Here is a 12,571-nt window from a genome sequence, read left to right as displayed (position 1 = left end):
GCCCCGCACCCGCTCTGCGTCCCGCTCCGTCTCGCCGCGGCACCGGCCCCGCTTCCCGCCCCGCCCGCCGCCGCCCCGGTGCCAAGGAGGACGCGGCGCAGGGGTCCGAGGCTGCCTGGCTGCTTTATGACCGTGCCCGGTGCCGGGCCGTGCCGCAGGGCCGCCTYGTGCCGGGGCCCCGGGGGCATCCTGCCCCGGTAACGGCCCCGCCGGGCAGGGGGGGCGGCCCGGGGAAGTTCAGGCAGAGGCTGGGGCAGCCTAGGCCCCGGTGCTGGTTCCAGTTAGGAGTGCGTCTCCCTTCGCCCTGTGGCACCCTCGTGCCGCCCCGGGGGCTGCACCGGCGGCGGGGTCCTGGTGCGGGGCCGGGCTGCTGCCGGCCCCGCTCACAGCGCCAGCACCGGCGGGTAAACCGTCGCATCTGCCGGAGACAAAGCACAGCGTGAGGGGGGCCGCGCCGCGCCGCGCCACAGGGCGAGGGGGAGCAGGGCGGCGTGCCCCGCCGTGCCTTACGCTTGGGGCTGCTCTGGCTGTCCGGCTCCGGCACCTTCCAGTCCAGCTTGCGGCCCTTCTCGTAGAGGGCCTTCAGCACCTTGCGGAAGTCGTCGGGCTCRCTGCTGTTCTGGCTCAGCTCCAGGTACTTGCGATAGAGCTGCAGCGCYGTGCGCGCGTCCTCGATGCTGTCATGGGTCTCGCCCTGGATCTTCAAGTCTGGGGAGAGCGTCCCGGTCAGGGAGGGCAGGCGCAGGGCTTGCCCTGGCGGGGTGGTGCGAGGGCTCTCGGGGGCCTTACGGGGTCGAGGTGGGGATCTGCCCCCCGTGGCAGAGCTGCAGCGGGTGTTAATGCCCTCAGTGCAGCCACGGCCCCAGTCCTGCCCGCCCTGGCACCTCCCTGGAGGTATGGAGGAATCAGCCACTAACCCAGGAAGTACCAGGCGAGGAAGCGCAGGGAAATCATCCTCTTCCTTGGGATGTGGAACAGGTACACGGTGTCAATCACCTGGTCCTTGGGCACCTGGAAAGCAGAGAGCATCCTGCTGCCAGGGCTCGCTCTGGATGTGGCCCACATCCGAGCATGCGTACGGTCCTGCCRCGGTAGGGCAAGCCCCAAGCTGCCAGTACCCCCTGGACTCTACCTGGGGGGAACTCACACTTTGCGCTGGTAGCCAAGGTGCACCGCACCAGGAAACACCACAAAGGCAGGTGGGGACTGACCTGATTTACCAACACAACCCACAGAGCAGCCCAGGATCCGTGCCCCTGCCCAAGATGCCGCAGGTCTCCCCCCCTCCCCCCCCAGGCACACTGTGCCCTGGTTTGGGGATGGGGACTTGGTGTTGTCACCATGAGGTTGATGACGCGGAAGTCCTTCTGCAGCCCGTGGCCCACAAACTTGACTCCCACGTCAATGAGGAAGCGCAGTTTCAGATAGGTGGATTTGAGAGTGGTGAGGTGCTTGGAGGAGATCTTGGCATCCAGGTCTCCCGGCTTGATCCCTGAGTACTGGGTCAGGTAATCCACCACCTATGGAGAACAGGGCCCACGGTCACATACTGGGAAGGCCGAGGGGCAGCCGCTGGGGCTTGTCCCCTCCAGCTTCCCCTGCCCAACAGCCAGGCCAGCCAGGGGAGGGTGCAGACATTATTCTCCGTTTCCTGAGAAGGAGCCCCTCCATCGAGCAGGAGGCACAGTGGGACTGTGTCCTCCCTCCTGGGCAGGGAGCTGAGCAGGGCCAGGCAGGGGCCCAGTACCTGCTCCTGGGTGGAGATGTAGTCATCAATGAAGGGGACACCCTCGTTAGGGCCCTGCCCACGCACACACGTGATCCTGGCCACCGACATCTGGCTGGGCTTGATAGTGGACTTGGTCCCGTCACTGCGGAGCTCAGCCTCCTCCTGTGACAGGCGAGAGGAGAGCTCAGTGACTGCGAGCTCTCGGAGGCAGTGTGGAGTCCAGGCGCACCCAGAAGGGCTGCCCTGCTCCCCTAGCACCCGCCTGCAGGGGAGGCCTGACCTCATTCAGCGTGACGAACTCGGCGTCCAGCCCCACCAGGTCACCCGCCTGCGGCATCTCGCTCAACATGAGGGGGATGAAGGTGGCATGGCACTTGCGCTGCTTGCGAGCCAGCGAGGCCTCGGCCAGCAGCACGCTGGCTTCGATTGGGTTCTTGACTGCAGGAAGAGGGGAAGGGAGGTCAGCTGGGAGCTGGATTCACTGGCCACGCAGCCCCTTCCACCCCGGACACTCACTGACGAGGTTGTACTTGGAGTTGAGGTTCCTTCGGGCGTAGTACAGGATAGCCGGCACCTTCCAGCTCATGTCAAACTGCACCGCCTCACACTGCAGGGAGAGAGGGACAGCGCAGGGGCAGGGAGGAGCCCAGCCCAGGGCTGGGTGCTTCCCCACGCAGCAAAAACCCTCCCTCCACAGGGTCCCTGCATCCATGGTCTCACCTCGACATATAGTCAGGGCAGGGCCCCACTCAGCCCTACGTGCCAACAGCCCCCCCCAAACATGGTGACAGAGCAAGTGACACTGCCCTGGCCTCGGAGCGTAGCCCCTAGCGCAGCACCCGCACCAGGGCCCTTACCTTATCCACAGGCTCAATGAGGAAGTCGTTGAAGAGGTACCACTGCTGGTGTGTGACTCCCTGGGGGGGGGGAAGGCACAGACACTCCGAATTAGGGGCCCCCCCAGCCAAATGCAATGACTCCGCTACCCTGTTACCAGGGAAAGGGGGGGTGACGATGCCATGTGGGAACTCCCGCCCTTCCTGGGACACGGTGGGGAAATCCCTGCTGGCCTGAGTGGTGGCGATGTGTAAATGAAGCGCTGTGAGGGTGGACGGGCAGAGTCTTTGCCAAACTCCTACCCGAAACTCCACAGAGATGTAACAGATAACAGAGACAGGGACACAGCCCTGACACACTGAGCACTCCGGGAATTCCTGCCTTGGGCATCTCCACCAGCTCAGAGGGAACTGCCCAGACCGGTCCCCCTTTCCTCTGGAAGGGAGATGAGGTCCCAGCCCTGACCTGGAAGCACAGGGACACGCTGGCAACACACCCATGACCCAGGAGGAACTGGCCTGAGGAAGTGTGGGAAGAGCACTTCTTTAGCCCATTCCCCTCTGTAAGCTGCATGAGAGGCACTTGGCTTCCCGGCCAAGTGCTGCCTGGCATATCTAATAAATCACTTAAATTCAACAGTTTACTAGGAGACCCAGGAATGGGTCAGGTAAACTATCTGATCTTGAGTGAGCGCTGGGCAAGGACACCCTGGCAAGGCAGGACTCCCTAGGGGCAGGGCTGCTCCTAAGGAGCCTGCAGGAATGGGGCTTTGGGCTCAAGTGTGCTAGTCCTGCAGGGCTGCTCACCTCTTTCCTTTGGTGGTAGGTCTCCCCCACTTTGATGTGCCCCACCAGGCTGCCCCCTGTGCGGGAATCCAGGATATGAACGACGGTGGCCATTAGATCATAGATGTACACTGAGTCAGGGTCATCGGAAGGGCTCAGCTGCAGGAAGGAACCGGCCCCAGAAGAAACGTCTGAGCCCCGCCTGACAGGGATGCCCAGAGGCAGCTTCCAGGCCTCAAATTCAAACCCCAGAGCCTGGACATGCAGTTGTCACCACAAGCCTGAAGGTTTCCTGGCTGGCCATGCTGGAGACACAGGGCTCACATGAGCTGCCTCAGAGAGGGCCTCTCTTTCTCTCTCGCCCACACGCAACCAGTGGAACGCGGTGCTGAAACAGTTCTGCTTCCACAGCCCCTTGTGCATGTGACCACGTGGCCCTAGAGGGATCTCAGCAGCCTTTACCTCATCGTTTTCACTCCAGTTGCAGATGTCCAGCTCCTTGTTCTTGGTCAGCCTCATTTTGATGGCATGGGGGATCCAAATGTTCTTCAGTTCCTCCACGGAAGAATATGAATGCCCCATGTCAGGGTTCCCCAGCTCCTTCCTGCCCGGAGAATCACAGAAGACCATGCTGGAAGGAATCATGGGTGATTTTCCATGCCAACCTCTCCTGGGCAGCATCTGAACTGCCCAAACCACACATCAATCAGCCTGTTCTTAAACATTCTGCAGAACAGATGGGGTGAGCCAGAGCTGCACCACTTCTCCCCAGCTGCCGAGAGAAGGGCCTGGGAAAAGGTATCAATTAATGTCAGTCAAAAGGTAGATACACAGTCCTGGACCTTTTGTCAGTCAGAAAAGGGAAAGGGAATGAGGGCTGAGGGCTCAAAAATGCATCATAATGGTCTCCAAATGGGATGCTGTGCAGAGCACCCTGTTGGCACCCAAAGAGGGTCACAGTCTCAGGGCAGCAATGACTGTTCCAGTTTAGAGCCCACAAGGGGCTACAGAAGGGCAGATAAAGTCATTATCAGTTGAGAAACAGCTCCGAGTTCTCCAAGGCCAGGAGGAACAACCCAGATCTCAGTGTCCAGCTAGAGTTGCCATCCAAAGAACAGTTACCTACCATTCTCCAAGAGAGATTTCTTTGCCTCTGGAGATCTCAAAGCCTCCTCTCTTCATCAGGGCTCTCTGAAAGGCATACTGGCAACGAAACACAGGCAAGCGTCAGCACGGACTGAGAGTCTGTGCTTGTGAACATGTAGGTGACAGCCCAGACCAGCAGTGGGGGAAAGACAGGGACTTTAAAGTCAGTGACAGGGAGACAGACAGCAAGAGAAACCCAACTGTCCACCAGCTCTCTGCCAGGCTCTGTGTTCTGGGAAGTGGGCACCATCTCATTGTTCCTAGGTCCTGGGGAACTGGGGAAATGACAGAGTGAGTCTACTGGAGTCCTGTCAGCTTTATCGTGGCAGGAGATCTTGTCTTTTCCAACTCCAAATGCACAGCTCATGCTACAAGCATGACCAAATACCAACATGTCCTCTGCAAACAGAGTACAGTGAGGCTTGAGTAGAGAGCAAGAGACTGCTACAGACAGCGAGATCAAAGTGAGAACACCTCCGCAGAGCGGGGCACGCAGCAAACCCTGTGTGCCCAGGAACAAGCCTGCTTCTGCCCTAAAGCGTCTCCCCCACCTCAGCCTGTGTCTTCCAGAAATCTGCCTCCTTGGAGCTGTTCACCTCACAGTTAATGACCAGGACATCTGGCAGACAGCGGATATTCCGGGTCTGGACCTGCAGAGAGAACAGGAGATGGAAGCAGGGTGACACCAAGAACCTTGGAGAGGCTCCAAACTGGATTTGGCATGTGCCACCCGTTCCCTCTGCCAACATCTTTGCCTGTAGAGGTTCTTCCCCACTGCCTGGCTAGGGTGTCTGATAGCTGGGCTACTGTAACAGACACTAGGGCTGGGAGCAGGTTCTTGCCTCTCCAGGACTGCAGGGACTATGTCAGAACAGGTGCACTCAGCTCCCAAGGGAGTTTCCACGTGCTCCTCTACCCCAGGGGGATTTAGACGGGATCTGCATGACCTGCAAGCTGTGTTCCAGCCCTTGCACAGCCCTGGCAGCCCAGGGAATACCCCACACCATGCCGGCTCACAGTCCAGGCTAGGAACCGAATCTCCGGCATCTGCTCAGGAGGTTCCCCACTGACTAATGGAGAAACTGCCCCACTCAGCCTGCAGCACGGGGTGCTCACACCCTTCTCCCACAGCCCCTCTGCAGCCCACGATGTGTGATGTATTTGCATCCTCCTCCCAGGCTCACCGTGGGCTGGTACTTCTCACAGTTCTCACACCAGGCCTGTGTGCTTTGCTCCAAGCAGATGCTTCGCTTTAAAATTTGGGCAAACTCATAATCTTTCACTGGCTTCTCTAAAGGGAGAAAAGAGAATAACGTCACCTTCCAACACACAGATCTTTACCAATTAAGCTCAGCCAAACCTCTGGGGTTTTCCTCACAACCACCAGGGAGAAGGTCAACCCCCAAATCTGCCTTCCTGTAGCCAAAAGCTCAGCTGGCTGGAAACCCACAACCAGGCCTCAGCTGCTGGCTCTGCCACAGCCCAGGCCAGACAACTGCAGAAACTCCTCGCTGCAGGCACCCGTCACCTGGACAAATGCGGCTCATCCATACAGATAACAACCCCCACTCAGTCTCTCTGCCCCAAGAGAAACGCAGCAGTTAAACACGCCAGGCCCTGCCCTGCCTGCCTCCCCGACCCTGCGCATTACCAGTGCTCTCAGGGTAGGAGAGAGTGAAGAGCAGTGTGGAGGACACACGGACAGTTTCCTTGCCGCAGCGACACATGCTGCAGTTCTCCATCTCGCAGCTGAACAGCTGCCCGATAACTGAGTCCCCCGAGGTCCCAAAGCTGCTGCAGAAAGAGAGCGTGTGGGTTAGCAGCGTCCTGGCAATCCCTGTGGAGCAGGGCTGGACGGATGGTAGGGTGGGCTGAGTATTGGGTCCTGCACATCCCTGGCTGCACAGGTGCCCTGCAGGGCCAGCACCCAAATTCCAGCAGCTCTTGGGGAACCAACCATTGGGCTTCCAGAACCAGTGCCTCCTGCGCAGCCCCTACCCCAGCCAAGAAGAAGGACTAGGCCTAGGAGGGACAGAGGTTCAGCAGTCTCTCAGCACAGGAGTCAAATCCTGCCATAGGGGCAGCCTGCAGCTCAGTGTGTTCCAGGGCAGCCCTTAGGGCAGATGTGGGCAGCAAGAAAGCTCTCTCCTGAGGGATGGATGAGGCCTTTGGGAGCCAGACCCCCTCCCTGGTTCAGGTACTCCTCGTACTCACCTGCTGCCAGCTCCCCGATAGGCCTGCGGCGCCTCCTGCTCCTGGGTTTCCTGGTGCAGTTGAGTGAGGATGAAACGGTTCCAGCTCTGAATCAACCGCCCCAGGTTCACCTTCCCTGTGGCCTCATCCGAGTCAGCAAGGATCAGCCCCAGAGCAGAAGCCTCTGGGATTGTGCGGAAAGCCCGCAAGAAGTTGCTTCCCTGCGGATGGGGCAAGGGTGGCGTGTCACAGACGTCAAATGACAGGAGTTTCCAAACTGTCTGATGCCATCTCCTGAGGCCTGGCCCCACCCTGCCCCTGCTTCACTGAGGAGGAATTTCTCTGACCTGCTCGCCTGCCAGCTTCACAATCACCACCTCAGCTCACCACCAACCTGGCAGGGGTCTCCTCTCGACAGGTCCAGCATGTGGAAAAGCAAGCCCAGCTCACAGCCCAAGCAGAACTCCTTCTGGCACAGGTGATTTTGGACCAGGCAGCGGACCGGCTCCAAGAAATACAGCACCTAGCAGAGACGGAGCAGTCAGAGGAGGTTCTAGGGGGCTGCGGCAGTCTGGGGCAGAGCTGGGATGTCTCCCACCTGGATCATGCAGTTGCAGTAGGCGTTGGGGATATGGGGCTCCAGGCCTGCAAACAACGTCTTGTTGTAATGTTTAAAGTCAAAATCTTCCAGCCCCAACTTGGAGTATTTGATTGTGACCTGAGCAGAAACACAGTGCATCAAACATACAGGTGCTCCTCACAGAGAGGTGAGCAGAAGCTTGGGCCCACGTGGGTCCTGTGGGATTTCTGCCCCAGCTAAGCCTGGCTTGAGGACTCACAGCCGGCCTCCTCTCCTCCCTCTGCCCCAGGGCGGCCCTGGGGAAGGCTACCTTCCTGTACTTCTTGGCCACCATGTAGAGGTGTGGCTCCTCTTCCCGTCCAATTGGGGACTCAGGGACTTGGTTGAAGCTGTCAAACTCATTGTCCAGCTCTTTTAACCGATAGGGGATCTGCAAGGGGGAAGAGAAGGGAAGAAAAGCTGAACCTTGAGGCAGAGTCTACATGAAGCACCAAGTACTGAAACAAGCAGCTCCTGGGCTTTCCTGTCTCCTCAAATGAGCAAAGGAATAAACCAGAAAGGAGTGGGGCCCTCCCTTAACCTGCGCGAGGCCTCCACACCTTCCTTCTTACAAGGGACTTATCGCTGTGGGAAACTACAGCAGCGCTGCGGGCAAGGACGAAACACACCAGTGTTTTTCCCAAGGGTGAGGGACATGCCATAAATCTCTGAACTGGACTGCTCAAACCTTTTCCTAGCAGAGAGCAAGTTATCAATAGAACTTCGCTCCTAGCCTGAGAGGGGGACTCCAACGCTTCCCAAAGGCTGGTTCACCCAGTGACACTGCTGAAGAAAAGCAGTTAAGTCCAAACCACACATCTGCCTCCTGCGATATCCCAGGCCAGTGAGCTTCACCTCCTACCCCGTTTGGAGTCCTGCAGAAAGCTTTGAGATCATTCAGCACATAGCAAGAGCTTCATCCTTCCCTGAACTGCAGCCATGTAGGTGCAAGTCCCAGAGGCAGTGTGACACTCTGCTACTGACAGGGATACACTACGCCCTGCAGAGCCAACCTCAAGATGCTCAACACCCTCCTGAGAGCAGGTACCTGGTTGCGGAGCTTGGTCCGTGGGTTTGGGGCATAGCCGATGAACCCCACTTTCTTCATAGTGCGCAAAATCTCAGGATCTACTGGAGGGGCACGCCTACAAAATACACCATGACTTGGAGGCTGCTCTGTTGGGCAGCATTATTTAACCAAAGGCCTTGCTGCATAGACACGTGCTGGATTTGCTCAGGGACCCACCAGTGGGACAGGAGGGTTGCTCCCATTCAGTCATTCCACCCAGGACCTCAGTGTTCCCTCTCTGCTATAACACAATACCTGGGCCGGGTCAGAACATGGCAGCACTGCTTAGCTCAGGAGTATTTAGGATAGAGCTCAGTCAAAGGAAAAAGAAAACAGTTTTCAGATACACAGAATGTAACCAGGATCTAACCAGTATCTCCCCACCATAAACACGGAGGTTTGACCATTCTCTGCTGTCTTCAGACCTGTCCAGTCACCACACCTCAGCGGTCAGGCTACGCAGCAGGGAACATTTCGCAGGACACATGACCAGGGAGGGCTATGCCAGCCGCGAGATGTGGGAGCTGCAGCAGTTCCCCAGCTGCTGCTCATCACCAGAGCTCTCTTCTGCCCCCAACCCTGCATCACCAGAGTGCCCAGCTGTCCCCAAGAGCCAGAGAAGGAGAGAGTCCGTGCTGGGGCCAGCTGTCTCACACTGGCTTTCACAGGAAGAGACTGGCAAATTACCGGGGTGCAGGGGCAGAGTTGGCAGCTGGCCAGTCTGACAGCAGCGTCTCGCTGGTCAGTGGCACAGGGATGAGCGAGAGTGGCACAAGGTCCTGGTTCCAGTCCAAGTGGGGCAGCGTGTCGACAATGCAGGGCAAGGCAAAATCAGTCTCCCGGGAGTAGGTGTTGAAGGTGACCTCAGGGGAGTCAGCCCAGAGGTGGACACAACCCTCCGAGTCGCCGAACGCCAGGGCCTGCTTGCTGGCCGACACATCGAAGGTCATGATCAGCGGCCCAACCGTGTTCACATGGAAGATGTCAGCGGGGTTGGCGAGGCCCGTGGGCTCACAGAACTGGCACTGACCTGTGCGAGAGAGAAGGGCAGAGCGACATGGCACCAGGGAGTGCAAAGGCGGGTCAGCAGCAAACGTAGTAATCCAAGTGCACCTCTCACTTACAGAGCCATTTGAACCAGCTGAACCAGATCGAAAGTGCTCGGCCAATAATATCCCACTGGGATTTGAACATGAGCCTGGAGGGTGCTGAGACTGTCACCCAACTCTCACTGGAAGAGCAGAGCCCAGCTGGGCTGGGGAACGCAGCTTCACCCACCTGTCTGGGAGATGATGGCCAGGCGGGAGGTGTAGGTGGGGATGAAGCGGAGGAAGAAGGGGTCGATGTGGACCTGCAGCGGGGTGGTGGCCCGCATCATGCGCAGGTCGTACACCTTAAGGAAGCGGTCGCAGGCCAAGCCATTCATCCGGCTGGAGAAGCCACAGGTCACCAGCAGGTTGCCATGGACATCAAAGTCAGACAAGCTGCCTGAGTATGCATCAAATTCGTGCTCCACCACAAACGTGCGTAGATCCCGCAAGGAGACCTGGGAAGGCAAGGTGGGGGTGCTGGGTACCACACAGGCAGCTGCCGGTGGCTTGGGAGCCACTGAGGCTCTGGGAAAAGCCAGACATCAACTTCAGGGTATCCCAGAGAGAAGCAGAACATCAGCAGGGCTGCCAGGTAGGCTGGGGCTGGCGTTACCTTCCCTGAGGTGTGTCCGCAGAAGAAGAAGCGGTTTGACTGCCGCATGATGGTGATGCCGGGTACCTCCACGGTGTACTGGGAAAGATGCAGAACAGCAGGGTGAGTGGGGCAGAGCACCAGAACGAAGCACCCTCCCCAGCCTGTTCTGTCACACGAAGCCAGGCCTGACCCGCGCCTCCCACTGACACTCCAGAAGTGGAGAGGACTCTCCATCCTGCAGGATGCAGCCCTCAAGCCAGGGAGCAGAGCCAGAAGCAATCCCAAGACTGGCCATACCTTCTGCGTCTCCTGGACAGTGTTGAGGTCTATCTCAATCACGTGGTTCTGCAGCCCGCCAACGAGCAGAGTGCTGGTGTCCGTGAGCAGGAGACTGTGCATGTCCTCAGACTCATCCATGCTGCAGGAGAGGGAAAAGGACAGGCCTCATGCTCCTGCTCAGCTCGGGGATGCGTCAGGGAACGGGGCTGAAAGTCTGCCCTCATCCTCCTCCCAGATCTAGCTTTCATACTGCAGGCAGGGGGACCGGGACCATCTCTACCCATGGGCAAACAGGACGACGAGCTGTGACTGCCCCCTCTCCCCCAGCACAGGGCCAGCATGACCCACCTGCTGCCAGAGCAAAGCACTCACAGGTAGTCAAAGATGATGAGGCCCCCTCGTGACATATACTTCAGGTTGGTTTTGGTCAGGAAAAGGACGCCGTTCTCCAGGCTCTGGATCTGGCGGATGTCATCGCTACTGTTCACTTGGAAGGAGGAATACCGCTCCAGCGTTGGACCGAAGAACGAGGTGGCATGGCCCTAAAAATCAGACCGGGACAGACTTGACAGACATGCAGCAACGCTCACTTTGGCTTTACTTGAATGTGACACAAATGCCACACCGAGCTGCTCTAGCTCCCAGGCTCCTACCCTTCAAGACAGGTTATCAGCTACCTTACTGCTTCAACCAGCTTATGGAAGGGGCTTCCTCTGTTACAAACCCTGCTGTTACAAACCCCAGAACAGTAGTAAATTATTCAGACTTTTCCTTTTTAGGCAAATACATATGGATATGAGAAAAGAACAAAAAGCTCTACTAGCCCAAGAGCTCAGGACAGCAAAGCTACTCAGGAAACACCTACAGGGTCTTTTGTAGCCAAATACATCCAAGTGCTTCCCATGCTCCTAAACAGCTACGTATCAACCACCTCTACCCAAAAACTCTGCATTAAAAGAGCACAACTCCCAGTTTCTGAACACGACTCTCCAGCTCCAGCTCTGTCCTGAGCAGAGCCATTCTCTGTTCAAAGCCAGCTTGCCCCCAGCTGGTCAGAGCAAGCAGGTGTTGGGCTGCAGTATCTGCACAGACAACCGAGAAGCTACGCAACGACCCTCCCTTCCCCGTTTCCCGAGCCAGCTCAGAGACACCTACCCCGTGATTCCCAACCCACAGCATTTCTTCATGCAAGTCGAAATGGGAGACAGAGACAGGCACGCCCACTTCAGAGACGGCAGTGTGCAGCTCGCTGTACATGCCCTCCATGATGTGCACCGACTCTGGCACCGCGATGCCCTCTAAAGGCACCCCCTCGGGATCCAGCTCGACGTTCTGCAGCAAGCTGGGGTTGAGGTGGGGGTCCAGGGCGGGGTCCAGTGCAGGGTGGAGCGTGGGAGCATACTCAGCAAGGGAGGGGTCGAGACCTTCAAAATTCATGGTGAAAACCAACGTCTCCCTTTAAAACAGAAAGGGAACTAAGTAGGTCAGTCAGAAACACCAGGGCCCCCCAATTCTTAGAAATTTATATACAAACGCTGTGACTACAAGCAATGGAAAAAGCTGCTGGAATCTCCAGTGAGGGTAAGGTACATCTCTCCCAGCCGTGGACAAAGACAGTATTAAACCCACACATGCAGCGGACGTCGTAAAGTCCCTTCCCCAGGACACACTCAGTGCTCCGTCATGGCAGCGAACCGCCGGGGGAAGGACCCTGAGGGCAGCCCTGCTCGCGCGCTGACGTCAGCCCGGGCGCATCTGCCGGCGCTGCGCGGGGACCCCCAGCGCCCCGCTGCCCCGCAGAGCCCCCCGCCCCACGCAGCCCCCCTCCCCACGCCCCGGCAGGTCCACACCCAGCATCTCCGCAGGCCCCGGGCCGGCACCGGATCGCACAACAGCGTCTGCTCAGAGGCCGGAGGCCGCGGGGGCTCGGGCAGCTCCAGCGGGGCCAGGCACGAGCCTCCGCACGGGGCCAAGGGCAGGGCCCGCCACCGCCGCCGGGCCAGCCCGGGCAGGAGCAGCGGCAGGGGCAGCGGCACGGGCCGGCCCCGCCACACGGCACCGGGGGCCGCACAGCCCCGCCGAGGCTGCCGGCCCCGCTCCAGGGAACGAGATGCCCCGGGTCCCGTCGCGGCGCCGCAGCCGCCGCGGGGGAGCGCGTTACCCAGAGCCCTCCGCGGCGGCGGCGGCCGTTACCCACAATGCCCCGCGGCCCCCGGGGGGGGGCCTGC

The 12,571-nt window shown here is 58.9% G+C and overlaps 2 protein-coding genes across 4 annotated transcripts in view; both read right to left on the bottom strand.

Moving 5' to 3' along the window:
• The window catches only part of CNPY2 (canopy FGF signaling regulator 2), a 4,757-nt gene extending 4,702 nt beyond the window's left edge, over window positions 1-55 (bottom strand). The window contains exon 1 of the mRNA XM_026083113.1: window positions 10-55. The gene's annotated coding sequence lies outside the window, so the exon portion shown is untranslated. The remainder of the gene's footprint in view (window positions 1-9) is intronic.
• A 49-nt stretch (window positions 56-104) lies between these two features.
• PAN2 (poly(A) specific ribonuclease subunit PAN2) lies at window positions 105-12,273 on the bottom strand. Of its 3 annotated transcripts, none has more exons than XM_026083084.1 (26): window positions 12,194-12,273; window positions 11,499-11,799; window positions 10,716-10,885; window positions 10,362-10,482; window positions 10,083-10,160; window positions 9,657-9,924; window positions 9,066-9,408; window positions 8,358-8,454; window positions 7,581-7,700; window positions 7,289-7,408; window positions 7,085-7,213; window positions 6,712-6,911; window positions 6,149-6,291; window positions 5,682-5,788; window positions 5,049-5,147; window positions 4,478-4,554; window positions 3,814-3,982; window positions 3,373-3,510; window positions 2,587-2,646; window positions 2,246-2,336; window positions 2,010-2,167; window positions 1,748-1,891; window positions 1,341-1,520; window positions 918-1,011; window positions 511-708; window positions 105-418 (listed from the first exon to the last, which is right to left on the bottom strand). In XM_026083084.1, exons 2-26 carry the CDS (start codon window positions 11,778-11,780, stop codon window positions 384-386), a joined length of 3,621 nt encoding a protein of 1,206 aa, XP_025938869.1. In that variant the 5' UTR covers window positions 11,781-11,799; window positions 12,194-12,273; the 3' UTR covers window positions 105-383. The 3 variants fall into 3 exon arrangements, with proteins under 3 accessions (XP_025938869.1, XP_025938879.1, XP_025938886.1); XM_026083094.1 differs by having other exon boundaries at window positions 3,814-3,955; XM_026083101.1 differs by having other exon boundaries at window positions 3,814-3,955; window positions 6,149-6,288.
• Between the last annotated feature and the right edge of the window lie 298 nt (window positions 12,274-12,571).

This window comes from Apteryx rowi, unplaced genomic scaffold, assembly GCF_003343035.1.
Source record: "Apteryx rowi isolate R43461 unplaced genomic scaffold, aptRow1 scaffold_1177, whole genome shotgun sequence".
Taxonomy (NCBI): domain Eukaryota; kingdom Metazoa; phylum Chordata; class Aves; order Apterygiformes; family Apterygidae; genus Apteryx; species Apteryx rowi.
This window is presented reverse-complemented; position numbering and strand designations above follow the sequence as displayed.